The sequence below is a fragment of the Durio zibethinus genome, chromosome 23 (genome assembly GCF_047325235.1).
Source record: "Durio zibethinus cultivar Kanyao isolate XHJ-2024 chromosome 23, ASM4732523v1, whole genome shotgun sequence".
NCBI lineage: Eukaryota > Viridiplantae > Streptophyta > Magnoliopsida > Malvales > Malvaceae > Durio > Durio zibethinus.
The window spans coordinates 10,950,584-10,977,781 of record NC_143184.1 but is presented as its reverse complement, the minus strand read 5'-3'; the positions used below and the strand labels follow the sequence as shown (position 1 = coordinate 10,977,781).

General features: G+C 30.3%; 1 protein-coding gene and 1 pseudogene across 2 annotated transcripts; both read right to left on the bottom strand.

The window, feature by feature from the left end:
* Positions 1-1,247: 1,247 nt before the first annotated feature.
* Positions 1,248-4,341, bottom strand: LOC111313576 (putative galacturonosyltransferase 9; annotated as a pseudogene). Its single transcript, XR_016332714.1, has 3 exons — positions 3,887-4,341; positions 2,295-3,520; positions 1,248-1,946 (listed from the first exon to the last, which is right to left on the bottom strand). The product of XR_016332714.1 is annotated as a putative galacturonosyltransferase 9 (transcript).
* A 7,047-nt stretch (positions 4,342-11,388) lies between these two features.
* On the bottom strand, positions 11,389-12,335 carry LOC111313575 (basic leucine zipper 43-like). The gene has a single exon (XM_022914250.2). It carries the CDS (start codon positions 12,255-12,257, stop codon positions 11,715-11,717), a length of 543 nt encoding a protein of 180 aa, XP_022769985.1. The 5' UTR covers positions 12,258-12,335; the 3' UTR covers positions 11,389-11,714.
* Positions 12,336-27,198: the final 14,863 nt, after the last annotated feature.

Here is a 27,198-nt window from a genome sequence, read left to right as displayed (position 1 = left end):
TTAACTACCAGCATGATCCAAAATACACCCCACTTTCCATGTTTCCCAGCTTAAGAAACATATTGGGAATATTCCTGCATAGTCACAATTACCACTGCTTGCTGATGATGGCAATTCAAGTATAAAACCATAGCAAATCATTGAAAGAAGGCTTGGAAAAAGGGGGAACAGAGTTGTAACTGAGGTTTTGGTTGAATGGACAAACATATTTCCTGTAGACTCAACTTGGGAAGTCCTCTTTGATGTCCAAAAGAAATATCCAACTTTAATCCTTGAGGACAAGATTTTTTGCAACAAAGGAATATTTGTTATAGGCTTATTCTAGAAGCAGTTATTAGTTTGGTGGCATTATTTAATTTCTTTTATTTGTTATAATGGACTGCATTTTTTTTTTTTGGACTTATGTTATTGTGTTGGTTGAGAGCCCATGAGTAGTTGTTGCTTTACAGAATGCTGCAAAAACAATGAGGAATGCATGAAAGAGATTATACACAAATTCTGTGGATTCCTGAATTCTTCTCTCTCTCTCTCTCTCTCCCTATCTTCGTCTTCAATTCTCTCTGGATCACTCTGTTTTTTTTTTTCATTTAACAATCATCACTCTTCGATCCAAACTCCACAATCCAAGCATAATGGGAGGTACTCTCTCTCTCTCTCTCTCTATATATATATATATATATATATTCCCATGTGAATGTGTTTGGCTTTATTTACGTGTACATCGAAAATTATCTTGAAGTTGAATAGCAACGAAAGAAACACCAAACAAACATTATAACTTTTCTTTGCGCCCTAATTTCTACCATTTTTGTTTTTACAACAATATGCTCCAACCCTGTATTTATATTAGGATTTTTACATGCATTAACCTTCTTGCAATAAATTAGAAATTTTGCCCCCGCCTTGCTGCCAAATAAAAAAATCTTATTTAAATGCATTTTAATTTTTAAGAATATATATTACATATTTTAATTGAATTAAACCTCTCCATAATTAAAAAAGTGACACTGGGTGTTTGAATTGGCAAGAATTATAATAAATGTATGTTTGAATTGGCAATAACCAGATTCAAATGGTGAATTTTGTGGTCACCAAATCTGTTAATGGACAATCAAAAGATTCATTTCCGTGTGTACATAAACAATCGGGTTCAGTACAATTCGTGCTCCCCATATTGAAGAAACAAAACAGCAAAATTGAGAATCAACAAATAGCAATTCTACAAGGTTAAAAAAAATAATAAAAAAAAAAAACAAAACAAAACTGATATTAAACAATGGGGCAATGTCACAATTAGTTCTTGAATTATAATAAAATATTCAATTTGATATCTAGACTTTAAAAATCTCTAATATGATATTTGAAATATTATTTGTTTATCACGCATATCGTTTGGAGCATCTTATGTTAGAGGAGTAAATATCATATTAATTAATATATCCACAGTTCAATATCACATTAGAGATTTTTAAGGTTCAAATACTACATTAAACATTTCACTATAATTCAAAAACCATTCGTAACATTAATCAATCAATCTTTGCTCAGACAGTTAAACTAAAGAATAATGTAACCCAAAACATTGGTGGAATATAGCAAGCCGCTAGGAACAATCACTAAAACTTATATTCTTTTTACCTGAATTCTGAGAGAGCAGCACCAGCACTTGCCTAGACTCCAAAATTGCACATCTAAAATAACTCCATATCATTATCCACATATTTAGTCCATAGATTCTTGGATTGGTTCATTGCCATGTCTAGCCAAAGTTTCATGTTTCCATTATAATTAATGACTGCAGCATTATTGATCTCATCCATGCTAATGCTTGGATTGTATCCAAGCCCGACCACATGCCAGGATTTGTCCAGTGATTTTGTCAATGAGTAGAAAGTGATCAGGCCAGGTGGAAGAGTTCCCGATTTCCACAGAGTCCGGTCCACATTCTGATCAAATGAAAGTTAATTACACATCCATTTTTAAACTTCAACCCATAATTCTCACCATTAGTATAACTGAGGTGTTGCATTTGAAATTTGAAGTTGGTTAATCAGTTTTGCTCCTAAAGTTTTATTTATTTGATCATCGTCTCTTTCATTTCTAATTTTCAATCCAAAAACCACCCTAATACATGGGACTAAGTAATCATTTTGATTTCTGGAGTGTTGTTAAATTTTACAGGTAAAAGCATTATTATCTTTTTCTCCATCAAAATTAAGAAATGATTTCTAGGAATATTACCCCTATTAGTATCAAACTCACTAAGTTCACTTAAAAGCAAATAATACACTTACCAAGTTCTGCCAGTTGTGATACGTATCTGTGCATTTCTCGTGCCACCAAGCGTCAAGATCAAAAATATTCATCCCATAAGCCCAAGCGCAAGCCTTAGGATTAAACCACTCCTTATTGAGAGGATGTGAAAAGTTCAAATACTGAAAGAAATGGTGAAACGACCCAAAGCAGGTCTTAACAGCCCCATTCACCTTTCCAGCCAAATCTATCTTCCAGAACCCTGTCAATTCCTTCTGGACCACAACATCATCATCCAATAACAAAATCTTATGCAATTTGGGGTACATTTCAGGTAAATAAAACCTAAGGTGATTCAACATTGATATATCCTCAGGGTTCCTAAACTTCATATCATTTCCATCTTTGGTTGCATTCTCCATCTTATTCTCAAAGTAGACCCTCTGCATCTTAGCAGACTCAATCTGCCTCAACACTGGCACATAGGAGGAATTCAAGAAATTATAATCTTCCACTGCCTTCACCTCCACATGAGAAACCCCTTCCACAGGTTTCATTCTGAACCAAACTTTCATTGCAGCCACATTCATTCTATCAGTCACCACATGGAACACACCTCGGTGTTCTTCACCACAGACCTCACCACCACAGAAACCGCAATAACATTATTGGGAAATATAGCATAATGACACAAACTAGGATCCTCAAACTCAGCCTTAGGCAACTCTTCCTTGTACTTTTCCGTATGTGAAATTCTCTCCTCCACAAGCCCCATTGCTAAGCAACGCAAACTCTTAGGAATGAATTTAGCAACAATTGAGCTTGCAAAAGCTCCATTCTTTTTTGCTTTACCTAACAATTCATTAACAGCAAAAATAGTATCTTTCAACTTCTGAAATTTCAGCTGATTATCATAATTCTCTTTAGAATCAGCTATCAACAACCTAGCAAATTTCACTCTATATTTCACTTCTTTCTCAAACTGCCTTAAAACATCCTCATCTAAATTCCCATCAGTTTCAAACAAAGAGGATTTATGACTCGGTTTTGAGGTAAGGTCAGAGAAATTCTTACCCAAATCATCAAACATTTTCAATTGCCTTGAAATTTCCAGCTTTCGCTTCCTTGCATAAGCTGCATATGTTGTCACTAATGTGATGTGATTATTGGCTTGCTTGTATATCAAATCTAACCTTGTTTCGTAAGGGTCTGAGTTCAAAGCCAGAAATGTTCTATGCATGTAAGCGTTTCCGCCACTTGGAAGCCCCTACTAAAAAAATGAAACAGTTAGAATATCTGAAAGAGTATTGAAAGCTCTGCTCCAAGGCTATGGGAAAAAAACCATAAAAAAGATTAGATTTTGAAGCATTGAAAGCTCAGATCAAAAAAGAAAAACCCAATTAGAAAACGCCAAAAGGTATCTAAAAAAGACAGAAAGATTTGGATTTTGAAGCATTGAAAGTGCAGAATTCAATTAGACAAACAAAAGGAATTTTACTGAGTCCACAAAGTAGGGGGAAAACCCAAGCTAGAAAATCGAAAAGGGTATCTGAAAAAGCCAAAACGATATTGGATTTTGAAGAAATGAAAGATAAAGAAATTGAATTAAGAGCAATGAAGAAAGTATATTTACAGAGTGATGATGAGTTGTAGAAGGATGAGTAAGTGAGGAGAACGGTGACAGTGGCAATGAAGAGAAACGAAAACATGGCAGAGACAAAGATCCTGTAAGAGAACAAGCCACGGAAACCAGCTCCAACACCGCCTGATACGCCACCTCGAGTTCCCCTTACAGCCACAACCATTGAATTGGGCTATCTCCACTGCTCTGTTTCTGTCAGTCTCTTGAATGATTAGTGAAACTGAAATGAGTTTTAAGTGGAAGTAAAACAAATACTAATGAGATCTGAGATTTGACAATGAAAGGGTTTGAAGATCTGATTTTTGTGTCGGTGTTATTGATTTATTGAGTTTTTTTTTTTTTTTTAATTGAGCGAGTGAACTGAAGAAAGGAATAAAGAATTCGAGGAAAGTTTATAGTGGTGTGGTCTACAGGTATTGGGGATGATTTGTTGAGATGGTTAGATCTTGTTCAGGCTCAGTGTCCGTGAACAAGAAAAAACCACGACGGCAGATGTCCACTTTACCCTTTTAGTGCCACAGATTTGTTAGAAATGAATTTTTATCCCTTTAAGGAGTAAAAAAGTTTTTAAAAAATAAAAATTAATTAAAAATTTTGTTGTTTGATTGATTCAAATTGTTTATTTAATTTAAATTAAATTCAAATATTAAATATATCTGAAAGTAAAAGGTAAAAAAAATATAATCTAATTGAATTATATATTTTTATTAATTTTTATATTTATTTTAAATTTTTATAAAATAAAATAATTATTTTATACCTAAATCTATTTCAATAAATTAAAAATTATATTAAAATAATACATAAAAACAAAAATAATTAAATTTAAAAAACTAATAGACTAAATTGAATCGGTAGAATTTGATGATTGATAACATTGTATGAAAGTTTGGTTTAGATTCGTATCATACTTTTAAAATTCATAATTTTGTAGATTATCCGAAAAAATGAGATCAAATCTAATCTCATCCAAACCGTTATTACTCTTAATCATTTTCATAAAACAATTTTTATCTATATCAAAATTGTTAATATACTATCGGATGACGTTTTAGTTTTTTTTAAAAATATGGTATATGCCAACACTAATTGTTTTAGTATATTATTTTAGATATTTCAAATTTATACAAATATATTTATAAATATACGTAAACTTATATATTATAATACTATTAATAACCTACAAAATAAACATGTAATATTTTCAAAAATCAAATAAAAGATTAAAAGTATAATTAAAAATATCATAAAATTTTCATAATATTTTTAAACACTTAATCTGATCATATGATATTTAAATAAATATTTTTTATATAAATATTAAAATAAAAACAAAGAGATGAAAAAAATTAACATTAACTTCATGATTGTTAAACTTTAAAAAAGGAATAATATTGTTGTCTTGAAAGAGATTGAAATACTTATAAATTTTGATTTGAAAAAATAAAGTATAAAAAAATAAATTACAAAAAAAAGAGAAACTTAACTTTTAAAGCTATTTTGTTAATTAATTTTATTTTTATTAGATTAAAAATAGTTAAATAACAAAAAATAAGTTAAAAATTACAAAACATATTTCACATATACATATCAACCAAAATAAATTAATTCACTGAAATCAATAAAAATAATTGATATTACCTAGTACCAAATTTGATGTGAAAAATTCTCATTAGGTATATTATTTTTTTGATATAATTGAAGCGTACGATTGATCTAATTGATACTAAATGAATTAACAACTATGATCTACATATTACGTTTGATAAAATAAAATAAATAAAATAAATAAAAAAGTAAACTTTGTTTTTTTGTTCTTAGTAGGAAAAATAAAGAATAAAAAAGTAGGTAAAATTATAAATAAAAATGATTAGCATAAGTAGAAGTGTTTTTTTTTAAACAAAAGTCATAATCTTGAAAATAGAAAAAGAAATTGTAAGTTTTAAAAGTTGAACTTAAATTTAAATGTCTCTCTTAAAAATAATTGATAAATTAATCACATTAAACTTTAGATTCGAAGTGTTTTCCATTCTATTTAAGAAGATTAAACTTTGAAAGAAAGAAAAAAAAATGCAAATACAACAAATTCCTCCATTCTCATTTTTTTTTAATTTTTTTCTTTCCAAAGAAAAAAATACTATTTTCTTTGGTTCCCTTCTTTACATCTTCCATCTATACTACCAAAACATAAGGTAAATATCATAGATTTTAAGATTGAATTACTTATATGATACTTTTGTTATCATGAAGAAGTTGCTTTTTATTAATATCTTTTATTTTTATATATATGAAGGAGTCCATAGATTGAGAATAAAAAAAAGTGTTACAAGTACTAAAATTTAAATTTTAAATTTACTAGTTATCACCTTTAAAGTGGTTATATAAACCAATTGAATTAAAATTCAAATTCTAATCAATATCTTATATAACCTTTAAATTTCTTTTTATCGAAGCAATATGCATTGAATTAAAAGTTTGAATAAAAAATAATTTTACTATTTGTTTTTGTATTCAAATTTGCACTTCCATCTATAGCATTGTTGTTGAAAGTAGTTTTTACATTCAAAAGTTGTTTTTAATCTAAATGTAATGTTAAACAACAAAATTTTAGCTTTTTAGTTTAAAAGCTTGATTTTTCAACCTAAATCAAAAAGTACCTTAAGAAGTATTTTTATAGTAAAAAAAAATGTATTTGGGATAAAAAATTACTATTATCCCTACATTTTTAATATTTTAATATTTTTTATTTTATGAATTTTTTTTAGACATTTCAAGTACTTACGACAATATCAAATACTTATAATTTTTAAGCACACTTTTCAAATGCATATTTTTTAACCTAAACTTTTTTCAACCACAAAAGCAATAGCAAACTAGCCTTAGACTTGGTCAAGAGTTAGGTTACTAACACTTTAAGGCCCTCCTAAGTTTTGAAAAAATTTGAATAAAAAATTAAGGTGAACAAAATTTTTATACCCGTTTAAATTATAGGTTAGGCTTTGACACAAGAACTAAATCCGAATAATATATATATAATTAAATTATTATAAGTATATAAATATATATGTAAAATTTTATTTTAAAAAAATATTTTAATTTTTTTATTATATAAATTAAGTTTAATTAATGAGCTTAGGTTTTATTTATTTTATATGAACGAGCTTGTAAAAATTTAAAATCTAAAAATATGATTGGATCAAATAAAAATAAAAATAAAAATTATTAATATTAAATATGAACTTGATGAAACTCAATCTATAAACATCTTTAACTAACCCTAAGTTTTGTTTTTTAATAATAAATATTGTATTTCTTTCATTTTAAGTCTTTTACTTTTTGATTTGACTTTCTATTTAAAATGACATGCATACACGATACTATATATACGATGCTTCTAAAGAAAATAATAGAAGTTCGAAACTTCAAATTACATGCACTTCTCTTAAAATGACAATATTGATTTTTGTTAAATGTAACAACAAAAACTAAATTATCTTCAAAAGTTTTGAGCAAATAGCAACTGGATCCTTAAACTTTGAAACACATATTATTTTGGTCCTCATATTTTTAGAAGTTACTTATTAATCTCAATACTTCTAAAATCATAATATTTTAGTCATAATATATTAAGCTCCATATTTGTTTTTTTTTTTTTTCGATTCTTGGTTTTTTTCGGAGTGGTTATTTTCTTGATTTCTTTTTAGCCATTATTTTGGATTTTTTTATAAATAAAAGGGAATTTTTGTTGATGACAGTAATTTTTAGATAGTATTGTGGTGGATACAATGGCAAACTTTTGATGAGTTGGTGGTGGTTCTTGGGTGAATGAGTTCCTTAGCTTAGAAAGTTAGCCTTCTGACTTTGTTTGGAATAAGGAAATTCAATTTCTTTCCAATTCTCTTCTCCCAAATCTAGCTTTATAAGGATTATTGTGTTGGATTGATCAGTCAATAATCTCTTTATGACTTTAGAAAGAGGAAAAAAAGGTATTTCCAAATGAGTTGATTCTCCTACAAATTCAACTAAAATGCCTTTTTAACTTATAGTAAATTAAATTAAAGCTCGTGATTTACTTTGTCTGTATTTTTATTTTTTTTTTTTAGATTTGGTAGTGTCCTTTCTCACGAATTTCGCCGAGAAGGGAACAGACCTCTACTGCAATTTTATTAATCCAAGACCAACAATTATTGCCTTATCAGGTAACCTTATTTTATTTTTTTTATGCCTTGTTTTGGGGGGGCGATTTCGATTTTTTTTTTCAATACTATTACACTTCCATAAAGCTTTAATGGAGAGCTCCATAAGAAAACAGTGTTCAAGTTTAGGCATTAAAGTTTATCATGAATCATTGAATTTACCGCAATAAAGGTCACGCCTTTTTTTACTGGTTCTTTTTTTTTATTATTATTTTTTAATTCTTTTGAATGGAAATAAGCAATAGGTTTTTCATGGATAATAAATTTGATTATTAGATTTTAAGATGCTAAAGTTTAAATGACTGTGGTGACTGGTCTGATGTATACTTCGTTGTTAGCCTAATATCTATTGATCCTTTGATTGATAAATATAAAAGAAATTTTCAATCATGTAGCTGGAATTACTGTTAAATGAATCGTTTTTATTGTCGAATATAGTAGGAGAAATGATTTTAGCGATGGCACGAAAGTTGGTCAACAAATAGTAAACAACAAAGCAAAATAAACTACCAACATTTCTAATGGTAATATATTTTGAAGTAGCACTCCTGTCATGTGTTGTCAATGAAGGCAGACCAAGAAGCTTAAGATACTGACAGCAAAACTTCCACATTTAAGAATTTAATTTTAGCCAATTTGTATTGGAGTTCTTGTCTCTTGAATTCTTCCAACAAGGCACAACTGTAGAATTTTTAGTTCTTATACTTATAAAAGAAGACTGTGCTTACTATGGTAATGGTCATTTCTCTACAGAAATGCATTTAGAAACTAGCCATTATAACCTCATGTGGTCATTCTATTCATAGTAGGCGTATCTAACTTATTTTATTGGCAGGCCATGAGGTGGTCGATTCCTCTTATTTTAGATCTCTTGGTCAACAACACTTGAGTTGTTTGTTATGCTGGGATTGCTTTGCCCTAGGATAACCAAATACACCATACAGAGAGGGTAAAGAGAAGGAGGGAGGAGAGGGGTTGTACTGGGAAGAAGTTAATTCATCTTTATAGTCGATTTTGATTAGAAAAAGAAAAGAATTCAGGAATTTGATGCCAAAGACCAAAAATAAGATGTCTCATATGAGTTGGCTTTGGAAATTTACATGAGAGGGTAGTGTGGTGGTTGGACTGATACCTGACATTGAAATATTGGAGCACTGCCAGTGGATGATTTTCAGAAAGTTTTCAGATTGAACTAGTGAGGTTGTTTAGCAGTATCATGAATATGCCAGAGAACTTACAGAAGAATGATATTGTTAACTAGGAATAGTTATTCTGGCTCGAGTTTTTTTTCGGATATTTAGCCCTAGTCTCCTAAGTAGAAGTATTTTCTGGACAGAGTAGTTTAAGAGTATATGTACTTGTATGTGAAAAAATCTATTGACATTGGAGCATTTTTTACAATTTGTCATCCAAAGATTTGAGATTAATGTGTATGTTCAAAGTATTGCAATGAAGTTGGAGTAAAGCATGAGTTTCAACTACATTAATGGCGGCTCAACTTCTCATTTGAAAGAGGCTGTTTTGGTGTTCATTCTCCTTCCGAAGGTGGCAATTCTGCCTAAATTTACTGTCACAGGTATCTAAAACTTGGCAACAGAATGGCTGGGAATCGTAGATGCTCTTTTTTGGTTTGGAATCACCATTCCCGAGAGTCATTCCAAGAAGCTCATTCAGTTTATCACTGGCGTTCCTTGGAAAACTGCCAAAATAACCCATACCACTCCTTTTTTTTTAGTCATTCTTATGGTCAAAAACTCAAATTCAAAATCTGATGAGAATTTGGCTGGAATCTGTCGGCTTCAAAGATAATCCAACAGCTTCACTATTTGGGAATTTGGCTGCTTGAACCAAATATTAGACAATACTCTTGAAAATATGGTAAGAAAGTAGATCTTTATGATGTTATATGAACAAAGGAGATTTGAACTTGCTTGTCTCCATGTCATCTTTTGTTGCATTTCGAAGCCCCAAATGGTTACGGATAATATTGTTTTCCTTTCTGAATGTCTTGAGGTTAGTAAGCCTGCTGTGACTTCTTTCTGCTAATGTATTTGGAAGGAATTAAACAGAAAAATATTTATGGGACTGGATACTTTTGTGCATTAATTGAAAACTATTCTTACTGACTTTTAAATCCTTGGCTTTTGAGATTGGAATATTCTGCTAGAGCTTCTTCCTTTTGTTCTGGTTTCCAGGGAGGAAAATTTATATGTTGGTCCTTTCAGCTGTTAATTTTTGTCTTCTACAATTTTTTTGGTCTGATAAATGGAATTCGAACATAACAATAACAAATAAGAAAAAACAGAATGCAGAGCAAACAAAAACAAAGAGAAAAAAGACAAATATATAGTGACTAAATGAACTTTGCGTATGTTTCTTTCATGCAATAGGATTTGAAATCACATTTCCTAATCAATGTGAATTAACCTTGACTAGAACTGTGGCTGCACAAACTTGGAGTGTATTGGTAGCTAAAATGTGGTAATATTTCTTTTATAAAATTTGAATTATGAGTTATGACTCGAAATCTTAAAGTGAACTCTTGTTTTTGCAATTGCTTGAATCTTGACGGATATTGAATACAATTTTATCCAGACATCATCAGGTGCTTGAATTGGAAGTGAAACTTGATGCATGAAGATATTGTACGCATATGTAAGACGTCCAAAACAAAGACTTGAAAGAATCTTAGATAAGGTTGAAAAAAATCAGGGAGACAAAAAAGATGTCTTGTTATTTTTGCAATTGCATGAATCTTTGGTGGGTATCCAATACAATTGTATCTTGGAATGAACATGTTGAATAGGAGCTGAAAGTTGATGCATGAAGATGTTATACTAATGTCTGGTAAGGGAAGATATGCAGTTTGTGAAATATGACCAAAATTACAGGGTGTGCTACAACCTATGAAAACTAGAGGTGAGGAATTAAAGCTAGCTCTTGAAAAGCTAGGAATAGTGCATGGTATTAAGTGGAAATCTTTTATAGTTTTTCTTTTTCTGGAAGCCTCTGTATTATGAACCAACCCCCACCCTTCCACCTTTTCTGTGTCACGTCCTACTCTACCCCCACCTGATGCCACTTACGGTTATTTTTGTAGTACACCTGACGTATTTAGTTGTTATATAGCACATATAGTGCATAAAATTTTGCTTCCCCTGAATATATTTATCAAGCCTTTTTTCTGGTCCAGGTTTAGAATGATGTATGGAAAAATATCATAATATGACTGTCTAGGATAATTTCAACAGTTTAGAGAATAACATTTTCTCATTTCATTTTTTTTTGGGTATAATATATACGAGCCATTTTATTTTTTATGCATTGCAGCAAATGAGACTTGTGGGATACAGGAATCTAATTTGAAGTGGAGAAGAGATTAAGAACAACAGGAAAGGGGGAGGGGGAAGCTAGAGAGAAAGAGAATAGTCTAGAGGAGATTTAAATGAAATACTCAAAACAAATTATTCTCATTTCCTTAATCTCATACATCTTAAAGCTAGGCACAGACTGGTTGAATTCCAGCTAACAGAAGAACCAAAAGTGGAAAATGGAAAAATTGGACCATTGCCTCTGTCTTAGCCTATCAGATAGATAAAATTTGTGATGAACAGGTTTAGGACTTAGTTGTCAGATAAACCATGTTCCAGGGAGACATCTTCCAGGTCTCTTAAAGTTGAGTAAGGGCTACTCAGTTGCATGTCAGAGAGCATCTGTCGAAGTTCAGAGGCTTCCTCTTTGAGCTGAGCATTTTCTTGAACAACCTTGTCATGGCTTTCTGAAACATGGTTCAGCTTATCTATAAGCTGGTGGTTCTCATTCCTGAGCCAAACTACCTGTGACCAGAGCTCATCCAGATGCCTTTGTTTGCGCATACGTGATCTACGTGCAGACTCTCTATTAGATATCATTCTCCTTTGCTTTCTCTCATTGATGAGGCTTAGTTGTTGCTCATCTGCTTCATCAGAAGTTGAGTTGCTGTTAAGGCATGGTGAATGGGGACTGATTTCGTGAAGTTGAGGGATATAGAAATTATACAGGGGATTTGAGAATCTGTTTAACTCAATAGCAGGTGTGTTGCTCTGATTCATGGTAAAATGTGCTGAATATGGGGATGGATTGGAAGGAACTAGATATTGGAGTCCTGAAACCTCACTAGGATGCATGGCTCAGACCTGGGTGAAAAGGGACTAATTCTTGGAGGAAGAAATGAAGTATCTAAGCTCTTCTTGGAAGGGGAAAGGAAGCATGCGGAGAGGAGGTTCTTATAGAGTGAGAAAGGGTTGAGATGGCCCCACTCTTGGCAAATATAACAGCAACAGTGTGAAAATTACTTAAGGGTTAGACCATGTCATGCGGATCATGTATATATTTTTGCACTTATGAGTGCATAACATACTCAAATACATAAATTTGTGCACTTATGGATGTGGTACTTAGATCATGTTTACCTACATGCATGATCAGAGGCGGATCCATGTGAATTAGAAAGTTGCCTATGGACAACCCTAAAGATTAGAAAATTAATTAGAAAATTTGAAGAAAGAAATTTCTTTGAACACCCTTAAAATTTTTCTCTTAACACTTTTTCTATCGACAAAATTGATAAACTCAACGACAGTTTTTCAATGTATAAATTTGGATGCCCCTGGAAAATATCCTTGGTCCATCACCGAGCATGATTGCATGCGCACATACATAAACAGGGAATGCAATTTGTGTTGTGGATAATCATTTTCAGGTCGAATTATGCATACATCAGAAAGAGAGATAGAGTTTGTATGGTGGGAGCACAATTATCTTATTGGGGGAAAAGTTTTGGCTAAATAAAGCAAAAGGAGAACAAATGGACATGCAAGAAAGTCAATATTTGAAAGTGCGGATGTGTTATTTCCGAGCAAAGTTCATTTAGAATTGGGGTTATTACTCAAACGCAATTCAGCCAATAGAGCCTTCTGACGTAGGTAATGGAGGGGGAGGTTTGGCAAGAGAAGAGATGCCTTTTCTCCATGTCTCTAACTAGTAAAGGTTGTTTAAGGAGTTGATGACTCAACAGCCACTTCAGTTAGACACTTCACCAGAATAATTCTACATAAACAGTTCCTGACCCTAATCAGTGTCTGGTTTTCAGTAGCAAGGCTTCTGCTTCAGGTGCATTTGGAAGGAGTTAAAAAAGGGCACTGAACCCATATATTTCAACATCGTGCAGTCATCATGGGAAGTTTCTGCTAAATATTTGCTCTACAAAAGGAGAAGCAGAGCAATTCCCATTTTGGGAAAATAGCAGATGAATATACAATCTGGCTTTGAAATAGCTCCCATCTTCTTAAGTGAACTTGAATGAATTGTGGTGTTCATTTTGTTTCTTTGGCATTTCTCTGCAGAAGAAAAGAAAAAAAAAAAAAAAGATGGGTCAAAATTTAGTTCTGATGTAGACAATGAAAAGTTTCATGAAAATCAAGTGGACAAGGAGATAGATTATCAAATTTTATTATACCACTTGTCCAAGATGGAATGGATTCATTTCAAGTGCCAACATCCATGGGATTTCTATTGACAACCATAATCTGCTATTTCTCCTTTTTGAGCCTAGATTAGATATAAAAACATTGCACAAAATATGTGGGCAGACTAACATAGTGACTTCTTGAGGTCCAAGGTGTTCCATGCACTTATTTAAAGAGGCCAATAGTTTCTTAATTGCAAACTTTTCTCTTTATAATTTATAACTCATTTTGTATGGCATATGCTGAATTTAACGAAAAATCCAAAAGCAAGTTGAGATCTGCAGGACTGTAAGACACATTTTTGAACAAGATGAAAGGAGAGAGCAATTATTTCTTCTTTTCTTTAGCGATCACCCCCTTTTGCCTTTAGTTTTACTTTATATACAGACATTATGTTTTATGGGGAATTTCCTGATTGCTTATAATCTAATTGAACTTAGTCTCAACTTGTTTGTGAGATTGTCCTACATAAGGCCACTTGATTTGAGCACGTAGATGTCTCTTGTTTTGAATAATTGAGTGAATTCCTACTATCTTTATTTTGGAAGTGTAATGCTATTTTCAGACAGATAGTCCAAGTAGTTTTTAGACATTTATTTTTTACAAGTAATCGAACAGTCAAGTTGTCAAAACACTTTTAGCTTTTTCTTTTATCATTATTGGCCTTAATAAGTAACAACAAAATATGCAAAAGTTTCGTGGTGGGCAATTCTTGTAATATTATTGGGGTGGAGATGGGGAATGGGATGGCGATGGAATGTAAAATTTAGTTTAAGAATAAAAAAAACATTGTAAATGTTGAAATTTGAATATTAGATTTATTGATGTTATCATAAATGAACTGAATTAAACGTTTTGTTTCATGTAAAATGTACTTTAAGATGGCATTATTCGACTTTATAAAAAAGCTTTTTCTAATGCATCCACAACCAATATCCCACGGCAATTGCCTTCTCCCCTGCACTTTATTATGGTCAGGTTGAGTGGACTATATGGTAAACAAAATCATTAGACAAGGATAGACCCCTCTTTCTTTTCTTGTCTCGTGCATGTTTATCCCCTGTTTAATTCTTTCTATTAATTTCAGTTTTATTTCATTTTCATAATTTCTTAGTGGGGATTAACAGTATGAAGTTGCGATAAGCAGTTGAAGACCTAGATAACTATGTCTTTTTGTCTATTGTACTTGTTTTTTTGTACACTATGCAGGTAGATATTGAATTCAACTTGTCAATGTTGCCACCAAGTGAACATCCTAAGCTGAATTTGACTATACATGGCCATTTGATTTTCATTTCATGCTTTCTTCATTTCCTTGTTTGGTCTTAGAGAAAATAAAAAGAGAAATCATGAAGGTTTTGTTTGGTTTTACAAAACATTTTCTACTTCATTATACGTGATAAAATGAAATAAGACCAAGAACTAAAGCTAGGAAAAAAATACAAAACAGAAAAACAATTTTAATAGTTGCTAATTTTTCTAGAAAATTGATATCTAAGAGATTTCATATCTATATTATTACTTTATTTCTTTCATATTCTAACTAAAAACCTATTATCTAACACTATGTATCATTTTTTTATTTTTATTTTACAAAGAAGACTACAACTTAGAGATAAAAAAAGAAATTACAGATATTAATATTTAAATTTTAAATTTATTAAATATTATTTTTTTTAAATAATTATATAAATAATTTAAATTAAATTATTAATTTTATATTTTTTTATTTGAACTACTATAAAATTTGATAAAAAAACTTTTAAGGTGCCCGCATATAATAAGTAATCATACCCATTATCTCAAAATCAAATTTCATTGATATCAAGGAGACAAAGGTTTTTGTTAATTCTCTCATCTGATCTTTGGATGTAAGTTTCACAAATCTTGAATTATTAGAAGTTTTTTTTAAGAAGTCTTCTTTCTTATGATTTACAAGGACATTTTTCTCGTGTCTCTTATGTGAAAGGTTCAATGATTTAAGTTCATCATCCCCTCACCAAGTTTACATATCTTATCTCTCTCTCAAAATCAATCCCCATATCTCTTTGTCATTGCCATGATGCCTTCACATTTTGGGAAGAAGAACATCACAACAAAGAAACATTTCCCTACAAAAACGATGTGGGTTATGCACGAATGGGTACTCGATTTAACTCGTGCAACAACACCCCAAAAAGATTATTCAATAATTATTTTTCAAAAGGGTAGGCAGAAAAAGGCCAAAAAAAAGGGCCACATGTAGGCGCATGATAGTATCAATTGTGGGCCCTTTGCTAACCGACGCGCATCGTTGCCTAGTGCACCTCCCTACCACCCTATTGCTCAGCCTGTCAACTCACGCAAAAGCAGACCCTATTCGGTTTTTTTTTTTTTTTTTTTGAATTCCCCCCTTTTCTACGAGCTTTATTTTATTTTACTTTTCTTTTTCCCTTCTCTTTTTTAGAGGCTTTTTCAGGTTCATCGGCACATCAAATTCGGGAAGGCTTGCAATGTCAATTTTACACTACCATTTATGCACCCCACTAAGGCAACCTAAGACACATTTTGTTGAATGGTGTGATGTAGTGATATTTGAGGGCATCAAGTTTCTCTATCCACAATACCCATATTATGACAAGTGAAAATCACTGGAAATTAACTAAAATGATAGATTGATAAATTATTAAATTTTCAATTCCAATGATTATATTTAATCTCGAATAATTTTAAATATAAAAATAGAGTTATTGAAAATTATATATATATATTTATGTATATTTATCCACATTATTTTGGCTTAGAAGGAAAATAATAATTCATCTGATACTATAATGATCGATGCAATGATAATTTTAACAAAAGCATAATTTGATATAGATATTTATATTTTCATTTTTCACGGAATTTTTTGGTATTATAAAGAAATTTGAAGGAGACCAAAAAAATTAAAACCTTACATTTCAATTCTTGTAAAAAGGAATAATAATTAAAACCTTTTATTTTCTTAAAATTCAAAGTAGAAACATATATGATTTTTTTGCTAGTAGAATTTTGAGCGGAAAAGCATAGACATTCAAGCAAAGCCGCTTGACCTTGCAATTATTTTTCTAAGATGACATTGGTGGACGAAATACAAGATTTGTAAAGTAAGAATTTTAATATAAAAAAAATTTTGGTGTGCAATGACAGTATTAATATGATTAGATATGAAAAAAATATAAGAAAAAATTGTAAGATTTTACTATTAAAAAATTGTAGAATTTTACAAGATGAATACATTATAAAATTAGAGAAAATTGAAAAAATTTATATAAATATATATGTTTAAATATTTAATGTGTTAATTAATGTCTATTTGCGTGAATGCTGAATTGATAAGGGCCCATAGCCTAGCAGGGAGGACATGAAATTTCTAGAGATTGGTTGATAAAGGATAATCAGCAGACACTTTCATCATTTCTCCTTTTTGCGCAACATTGTCTTTCCCTTGTTATAACTCGTTAGCTAATTAGATAGTGATTACTTGAATAACATTTTAAAGATTTTATTAACACAAATTTGCCAATTGTCATCTTTATCAAATTGCCTAATTAAATGGAGGGTGATGCAAATTTGAGTAAGACTGACTAGCACACATATAGCCTTTTTTTTTTTTTTAAAGTTAAAAGAAAATTTTATTCATGGTGGAATTTCGGGATTACAAGCAAGCCACTAGCACGCATATTTATGTGTTTAAGTACTTTGTTTAAGCTCTTTGTCCACTTACAATTGTGAAAAATAAAGGTGCTTAGGTTATTTTAAGAAAATTATTAATTTTTTTTATATAAAAGAATTTGTAAGTAAAAGTTAAAAAAATTATAAATGATGAGATTTGAATTTTAAATTTATTAGATATTATCTTAAAACGTCATATAAATTGGTTAAACAAAATCTTGAATTCAAAATGATTAATTTTGCTTTCTTTCATTTTAGCAAAATTTTTATTTTCAACGTTTTCTTCTTTATGTTGTCCTTAATTATTATTATTGGTAGTCTCCATATTTTTCAACAATCCCAAACACTATTTAATTTTTTTTTCATTTGCTTAGCTCTCGACCCATAATGAGGCACAAAATTAAGAGATAGTAATGGTATTAACTTGTAAATTAATACATATATATGCTTGGCATAATGCTAAGTGCTTTAGAATTATTTGAAATAATTAAGAATGTTTGTACCTATTTAAAGAATTTTTAAAACTTGTCTATCAAGTATATTTAAAATATTAACATTCGTTCATTTAGCATATTATTTAAAAATGATCTATAAAAATAATTTTTATTTGATGCATTGTAATTGTATAGATATTATATATTATTAATGAACCAAATAATGACATCTCAATAAAAATTAATTTTAAATATATTTTTAAGATTAAATATATTTACTTTTTAAAATTTAAAATTAATTTTTATTGAAATATCGTTATTTGATTAATTGACAGTATATATCATTTGTAAAGTAGTAATATATCAAATATAAATCATTTAAAAATATTAAAATAAAGACAAACTATTTAATTAGTAATTTTGAGGAAAGAAATGAAAAAATCTTCAATTTAGCAATAAATTTAGCTAAGGTTTTTAACCAACTTTTACGGCAGTAACACGGAATGGATTCAACTGTGTTTGTCCCTAGCTTCCTTGTATTGTTTGTGTCGCAATCTTTTTCTATAGATCACTATAATCCTCTCTCGCAAGTGGCCTAAGTGCTATTTTTGAGTTCATACTCTCTTCCCACCCTCTAGACTACGTTTGACAGCAACTACTTAATAAGATAAGGTTTCCCTCCTTCACTCTATATATCTAACAAGCTAGGTCTCATTGATGGACAAATCGAAAAAATCGACTGCGAAACTAAATTTTGTTCCAAATAAACAAATATATATATATATATATATAAATGATAAGATGCATTAAAAATAGATCAAAACAGGGAAAAAATAAAAATTACAGATTGAATCACTCAATTCAATTATTAAGTAATAATGTTTTGTGTTTGTTGTATAAATTTTTTTTATTTTCAGCTAGGAAGATCAGGAAGTTGTTCAATAACATTATTATTATTATTATTATTATTATTATTATTATTATTATTACATTTTTCAATCTATATCATTCAGTACGTAGTACTTTTATGCATAAACTATCATGCATTATATATATTTTACCACATATATAACTTCTTATTATGATTCGAGTTCAAAATCACAAAAGTGCATCATTAAATGAATCAAATAAAACTAAATATTTTCTTAACTCATTCAAACTGTTCAAGTTCAAATAATTATTTCAAATTTATTACATATTATAAATATATAAATTTATTTGTTAAAATAGAAAAAAATTATCACTGATATAATTAAAGACAATATCTTAAACAATATCTCAAAAATATGGTTCATATAAGGCGACGCCGATTATATGTGTTTTCATCATTGAACTTATGAAACTTCACCAAATTATTATCGAGTGCGATGATGTAAATTCCTTATTTATCATCATTGGTGAGCGGTATGGCATGCTCTCTTTATACATATATTTTAAGCACAATTTTAGATTTCACTGCCCAATGTGTTCCTAGCTAGCTAGCTAATAATTTTGTTTTGATTCAATCATTCATGTGATTCTCTAGTATAATTTTTTTGATTTCTTCTTGCCACCAAATGGCAATGTCATCCACAATCCAATGTTTGTTGAACAAAGTTTCTTTTCATGGTATAAATGAAATACTTTGCATTTGATTTATGACCAAATGATGATAGATTGTAAATATATAATTACTCAAAGAGTTTTAGGAAACAAATTAAGGATCAACACTTTGCATTTGATTAAAAAAATACACTTGGAAAAGTAAGTAAAGTGACTAAATTATTTACTTACCCTTCTAATTAATTAATATTTTATTGAAGCCGCTTTATATGCCTTTTGACCTACGTGCTTTGATCCAATTCTTTATTTTTTTTAACTAAATTATATAATTCTTCAATTTATGATAATCTCAAATATACATAAAAAATTTATTATTTAGGTAAAAAATTTGTTGCCAAAAACAAAGCAACGACTAAAATGAATGTAATTGAACAAAAAATTCAAGGGGTGCATTTAATAGTTAAGTCTGGAGTCCGGACAACATTTTGATCTCCAAGATTCATCCCTCTAAACAAGAATTTTATGCACTAGGTACCTGCCCTTTTGGCCTTTAGGTATTTTTTTTCTTTTGCTTTTCCTATTACCTTTTGCAATGATTTGGGAGAAAAGGAAAGCTGAAGTTGGAATGGAATCTTTTTTTCGATGAAAAATATGACAACCAATTGATAGTAATGTCTCGATTGTTTCTTTGTGATACTTTGCGAGACGGAAATGTTGAACTTGGAATCTCCTTTTTTTCAATCAGAAATAGTACAACCAATTAAGTATCATCTTGATCATACACGGAAGTTAGCTTTTAGAAATTGCATTCCTAGTAGTATCATTTATGCACACTATTACTAAATCAATGATACAATTAAAGCGATCGAATGAGTTTTAAGGAGTTTTAGTGAAAAATTGAGTCAATCTTGAATAAACTTTAAAAAAGTATTAATTAAATTTGACGTCATCTGATTTATGAATAAATCAATTACATTTTATTTTGTTTTAAATATTTAATTATTCCTTTCAAATTCAGTTGAATTGATATATGATTTTTCGTCAATATTTCTTTTTCCTGTCAATTTCTTTTCAATAATTTGATTTCCATAGCTTAAATCTCAAGAACAATGGATTGGTAGCTAGAATCTTAATAGTCTAAATCCCATAATTCTTTGGGGCAGATAAAAACAAAACTAAAAAGGCTTTGCAACCCACACCTAGCCATATTGAGGCAACAGCCTACACAAAAGTTGCCCTAGTTTTTGGGCAGGCAAAATTGGGTGGCTAGCCAGGGCAAGTTGAAACAAAAAAGAAACAAAGAAAAGAATGCTAGACATATCTACAAATGAAGAGTCATGGAAACAAAACCAAAGCACACCAGCACCAGCACCAGCACTAAGTGCCAACATTGTCCTACAATCATTTTTTTTTTTCAAAGCTAAAATGATTGAAGAAATAATTCCGCAATCCCCACCTTCTTAAAAGAAAATACATATCCTCCTAAAGCAGGGAGGGGACTTCATACAAATCTTGAACCAATACCACTTCCCAACGGCCACAGCCATTTGCAAGGGTTCTAGAGGAAAATAATTTCTTTTGATTGCCCTCCAAGGACGCTATGAGACCCTATGGGAGAGACTTAATTCCATTACTGATAATGACTTTTTTGTTCCTTAGCTCGTTTTGCTTTTTGTTGTGTTTTGGTAGTGATGTAACTCTAATTCATATTTTTCATAGTAATAACTAATTAATTAACAACTTAAAGCTAATGGAGAAAAAAAATGAGAATATTAAAGAAGTATGACATGCTTTGACTATGATTATTAAAAAACTCAATTAAAGCAAATCTAATAGGCTATAGATTTTTCTTTCACTAATTTCATCAATAATTGAATCTGTAATGGATAAATAGTGCAAAGCTTAATCTTCCGGATTCGCCTCTCCTCCATTACTTTCAATATATCCATCACCATCATTTACAAGTGTGGAATCCAATCGTGAATTTCGAAACCTATACATTCATGAAACTAGCATGAAGAAGTAACTGACAGAAGCCAAACGCCAAATATTCTAGCATTTATTGTTTTTTCAATTTCTTTTCTAATTATAAAGAATATTAATTTGTTACCCATTTTTACCACCCTTGCAAGCAATGTAGTCTTTACAAATGGAGTGCAGCAGAATTTGAAAGAAGAATTGTAAACAATTATTAGATTATAGCAAGCTCTTTAAAAAAGATGACAATTTCGTAAACACAGTTGTTAAAGTTCAGTGGGAGTTCCTTTCAGGAAAGCAGAAATTGTTGTCCAACTTTGAGGGGCGTTAAAAAATTGCAGCAAGGGATTTGAAGATCAGTCCACAAAAACAACAAAACTTTGCTATAATGCAGACAGTCAAAAAAGTAGTCACCGTGTAAAGACAAATGATTTTTGTCAGTGCTGCTTGAAACAAATCAATTGCTAACCTCAGCAACTGTACCGTGAAAAAAAAAAAAAAAACTGATTTATCTACAACTTTGCGTTGTCTTTGAATATGTTGTCATAATGTAAACCAATTGGGATTATTTTGCTCAAAATCTTCAATGTTTTGGGTAAAAGTTTGCTTGATTTCAATGCTTAATTGAGTCCGCCCAGGAAAGCAAATACTGCGATCTAAATATATGGGTCTAATGTCGTTTAGAGGACAATGTGCTCTTAGAGTACTGCTTGCTTCTCTTCCCGGCGTTAAGTAATCTACAAAGGAGGGAAAATTAATTAAATATTTTTTTGGATGAGAAAGCAAATAAGATAGGGAAATCTGATGCTTTCCATTTTAAACAAGAATGCCTATTGGGTGAAAACTTGACTAATTGAAATAAATCGATCAACCCGACAGTGTACCAACCAATGTTAGTGGCTGTTACTGAACAATGAATATAATATAAATATATGGTTTTACAAACTGATAAGCAGAAGAAATAATTAATGTCCATCTTCGTGTCAGCATGATTTCATTTTCATTTTCAACATCTTGGGTGGATCAAAATTTTTCTATAAAAAAATCATAACATGTGAACAAAATATATATATGTTAAGAAAAATCTCATATTAATTGGATATCAATTTTTAAATGTGATTCAATAAATTATTTAAATTAAATTATGATTTAAATGAATCAAATTTTAAAAATGAATTAACAAGCAAAAAAAATTTTCTCCAAGACGATCGAATCCTATGCCTTGTTAAGAGCAGGTAATCTGGACTAACTACAAATCGATTTGTTTAACTGGATTGTTCCATTCCTTGATTACTTGTTTCACAAAGAGAAGAATTATCAACCTAAAAGTTGATTTACCATACGCATTTAGTGAGTGGGAGGGGAAAAAGGTTGCTAATTACATTAAAATAATCAATAAATAAATAATATTAAAGGTTCGGAATCCGTTTGGGTTGGAAGAAAATGTGAAACATCAATAAAATAACAAATATTAAGATTACAGGAGAGAACAATTTAATTTCTGATGGATGAGATGGAAATCTCCAATGAATTTTACCCACTCTTACTTTAACCAATAATACCCCCTCTTAGTTGATTGTTATTAAAGTAATGTTAGAGGAGATTCACCGCAGAAAAGGAAATAAAAAATAATTTCTTCTTCTTCTGTCGGATAAGAAGCTTGTAAAGTAAATCTGACAACGTGATTTTCCAGAGAATTTAGAAATGGAGTTTAAAAGAAAAACATTCCATTTGGTCCGACTTGGCATATTATCAACCACTAATTTTGTTCAATCATAAATGTAAAAATCTAAAATTATTGGAAATAAGCAAATTAATCAAACTTTACCTAGATTTCATTGAATTCAACTGCTCTAATCAAGTTAAACAGTACTAGCACACTGTAGCTCTTTGTTTTTCTTGAAAATGTTTACGGGCTGAGTTATTCGTCTGGTCCAATTGAATTTCAAATTGCATTTTGGATAAAATTGTAAAGTTCGAACACAGATCAAAGTATTTAAATGAATAAAAGTATTTTAAATTTAAAATTATTTAAAAGCATTAAAACATTAAAATGGTATTTTTTTTATATATTTTAAAATTTAGTTTCAAGCTTAGTAGGCTGGAGGCGCTAGGTTGGTCTTAGCAAAGGATTTTCAAATGAGCTTAATCTGATTTGACCTATAAACATCATTAGTTTTTCTTAGCTGTTTTTAATTCATATTGAACATTTGAAAATTAACATTGTTACAAACTTACAAGGTGATGGCCTCGTAATTATAAAGCGAAACTCATGGAAAATTAAATATCTTTCCGAGTCTTCAACTCTCTAATAAACTTCAAAATACAGAATCAATTCCAAAAGATTAAACCTTCAGTCAATCTTCTTTCTGTTAATTACATTTGAGAGCTAAACAAAAGAAAAAGCTAGTGATTTTTGAATTGCAGTCCTAATTCGGCCTGTGAATCACTGAGTTGGACCAACTTTAGTGGTTGAGGTGGAATGGAGTGGAGCCTAGCAAGGGAAACAATTGGTAATTTGTTTTCCTTGGGCCTATACGACAAGAGGATCATGAGAATGCAACAAAGGTAAGGCTCCCTATGATCTCACAACAACAAGCATTCACTTCTAAAGCCAGTTGGCCCACTTGCCAAGAACGTAAGGCAGATTTCACCAAAATCTAAATCTTTTTAAAACTGTTTTGACACAACATGTTTTATATATGTTCGTCACCATATAAATATAATATAGATACAAAAATTATTATATCTATATCTATGTAATATGAGAGAAAAAATTTAAGACTATGTAGAAGTTACAACTCCTGTGATCTGAGAGTTAGAAAACATAATATTGGTGTACGGCTTTAAGCATCCTTTCATATTTCCTCGTCTTAAATTCTCAAATTTGTTTCTATTCGAATTCCGTAATGGCTAGGTGTTGTAAATAAGGTAGTCAAGTCGACTTCCGTAAGATAATTGGTCTGGATTATTGTGAATTACTCGAACTCAATTTTGTTTTTATTCAAATTGAGTTGAAACGGTAATTAGTAAATTTTTATGTATATATATCCAAAAAGTTTATATTTAATGTAATATTAATGTATAAATTTTATAAATTATTAATTAATTGAGTAAATATAAATTTTTACAAACTCTTAAAATACATGCACAAAATTAGATATTTTTTAAAAATGTTCTTATTAATAAAGTAATATTATATAATTTATTAATAATTTATAAATTTATAGTGTATCAAATATAAACTTATAAAAAAATTATATTTAAGTAAATTTATATTTGATTCATTATCAATATATAAATATTGTACATAGTTAATGAATCACATGATAACATCTTATAAAAAATTATTTTTAAAATTTTAAAATCCTAAAAATATAAATATACATATATTTAAAATTAATTTTTTTATGAAGCGTGATTTATTGACAGTACATAATATTTATTGATAATATATAATATTTATACATTAACAATACATCAAATATATATTTTTTCTTTTTGTAGTTTATCAAGGGAAAAGAACAATGTAAAAGGAAAAGAAAAGTAAAGCAAACTTTTGTGGGCTGGCAAAAGAGAAAAGCAAAATAGGGAAAACGTTTCAAAAGGTTTTTTGTTTATACGGCTGGTATCTTCTGATCAGTTTACACCAGATTAGCCATTGCTGGTAGTTGGTTTGTGTGCAGTTCTACCCCACCATTTCCACCCAACTTCTAAACTTAGTACCAACATTTAATCAAGGTGAACTCCCTCATTTAATTTGAGCAACTATTTATGTCAATATTAAAATTACAGGTCTAAAACCCTCCATGCTAAATTATTTGGAGACGACATGAATTAACCTATGAAAATACATGCCCTTATTCCTTTTAAAAAATGATTATTGATATGTCAATCAATTTTGAACATGCATTACGCATTTAAGGAAAAAAATCTCCCATGAATGGTAGATTCAAATGACAAGGATAATGTATTTTTTTTTTATTGTCCGGATTTAAATTTATTGGAAGATTATGAAAATGTAAATTTTTATAAATTTATTAAGTCAACGTTAATAAACATATTTAAATCAACCCACTAATTGAACCAACTTAAAAAAATATACAAAACAAAACTTAAAAAAACTGTACCACTTTGAAAAAAAGAAGGCTTCCACGAAAGAGTATTTTCTTCACTTTTAGGATTGGACTAAAAGAGGTGTGTTTTTGCCCTGCCGCTATTGCTTGTTCAAAAGACTTCAAAGAGCAAAAATTAAACTTCAACAATTTCTTTCAAGTGACAAAATGTAAAAAACAAGAAGTTTTCCACAGTAACAAATTCACATGAATGCACTATTTTTTTTCTTTAAATTAAAAGAAAAGGATTCAAATTTAATTAAATCGAAATTAGGCACCTACAGTTGAGTCATTTTGTTTTCACGGAATTAAAAGTTAGCCTATAAATGTTATCCAACAAAACAAACTAAAATCTCAAATCACAACACTTTGGAATCTTTCTTAATATTGTTATATGCTGTTATACTCATTTTTTCCATCATTTTCATATTTTACACGTATTTGATATGATACAAATATAATATATATATATATATATATGTAGACATCAAATTTACCTGAATTTTAAGTAAGGATCCTCGGATTTTAAGGTCGAGGCCCAAGTTCAATCCAGTTGAGGCTTAGTTTCAATTCGATTGGGCTTTAAGCCCAAATTTGATCAAGCCCAAAGCCCATTTTATTATTTAGGCTTAGCTTACCTTTTTTTAAATTTCTTTATTTTATTTTTTTTAATTAATCAAAATACACCAAAAAAAAGGAAAAAAATGAAAATAAAAAAAAATAGAAGAATACAAAAAAAAAGAAAAAAATAAATGAAAGGGGACTAGTGCCTGGTGTTGTGCACAGCACCATTGGCACCAGTCCGCCTATGCTTGGCCTGTGCCACCTGCTCAGGCACATGGTTAATACTGGACAGCACATAATGATAAGGGGGCAGAAAGGGGGGGCTGATGTTTGGAGTACTGTACACGACACCCCCTCTGCCAAACCCGTTGTCAAGCCAGGCACGAGGCATGGCCGGAGCTCTATAAATAGAGCTCCATGCCAGACTAAAAAAAGGAGGATACACTGTTAAAAAATAAAAGAAAAGCTTTCTGCTAGAAAAACAACAAAAAATATACAAAAAAATCAACTCAATCCCTTAGAATGAGGAACACAGTGTCGAGATCACCTAAAAAAAAGGAAGCAAAGTCAGTAAAAAAAAAGGGGTCAGAATACAAAAAAAAATAAAAATTTTGGTCGAATCTTTCAGGCAAGATCTATGCGATTTGGAGCCCTTTTTCATAGAACTGAGTTTAGATTTGCACTTAGGAGGCCATAAGGAGTTTTTTAGGGATCTAAAAATTTTTCAACATCAGCGATGGTGGTTGGAGTTTGCTGGCGACGAGGAACACGATGATTGTCATGGTGGACAATCACTTGCCCCTAACCGATCTGAAAAAAAAAAAAAAAGGAAGAGAGAAATTTTTTTTTGAGGGGAGAGGAAGAAATGAGTTGAAAAAAAATTTTCAGGCTTTTATAGAAACTACTAAAGGCCAAAACGACACCGTTTCAATAAATGCTAAAATGACGTCATTTTAAGCACCCGGATTTACGTGTTAATCTGTCGACCCAACTAAGGGTTCGTGAAACTGACCCAATAACCCGACTTAACCTTTGACCCTGATTGGTCTAGATAAATTGGACCAAACCGAACCAGACCATGCTGAACCATCGAATCACCCAGACCAAACTAGGCTGCGCTGAACCGTTGAATCACCCAGGCCGAACTAAGCCGATGGACCGGATAGGACCTTGCGTTGATCGGACCATCTTCAGGTAAAAAATTTTTTTTTTTGAATTTTTTTATATATTATTTTATTAATATTTATGCATATTAAAATATTTATATTTATT

Bases quoted from the DNA above. Each gene is read 5' to 3' on its own strand.
- LOC111313575 (XM_022914250.2), bottom strand. From the start codon at position 12,257: ATGCATCCTAGTGAGGTTTCAGGACTCCAATATCTAGTTCCTTCCAAT.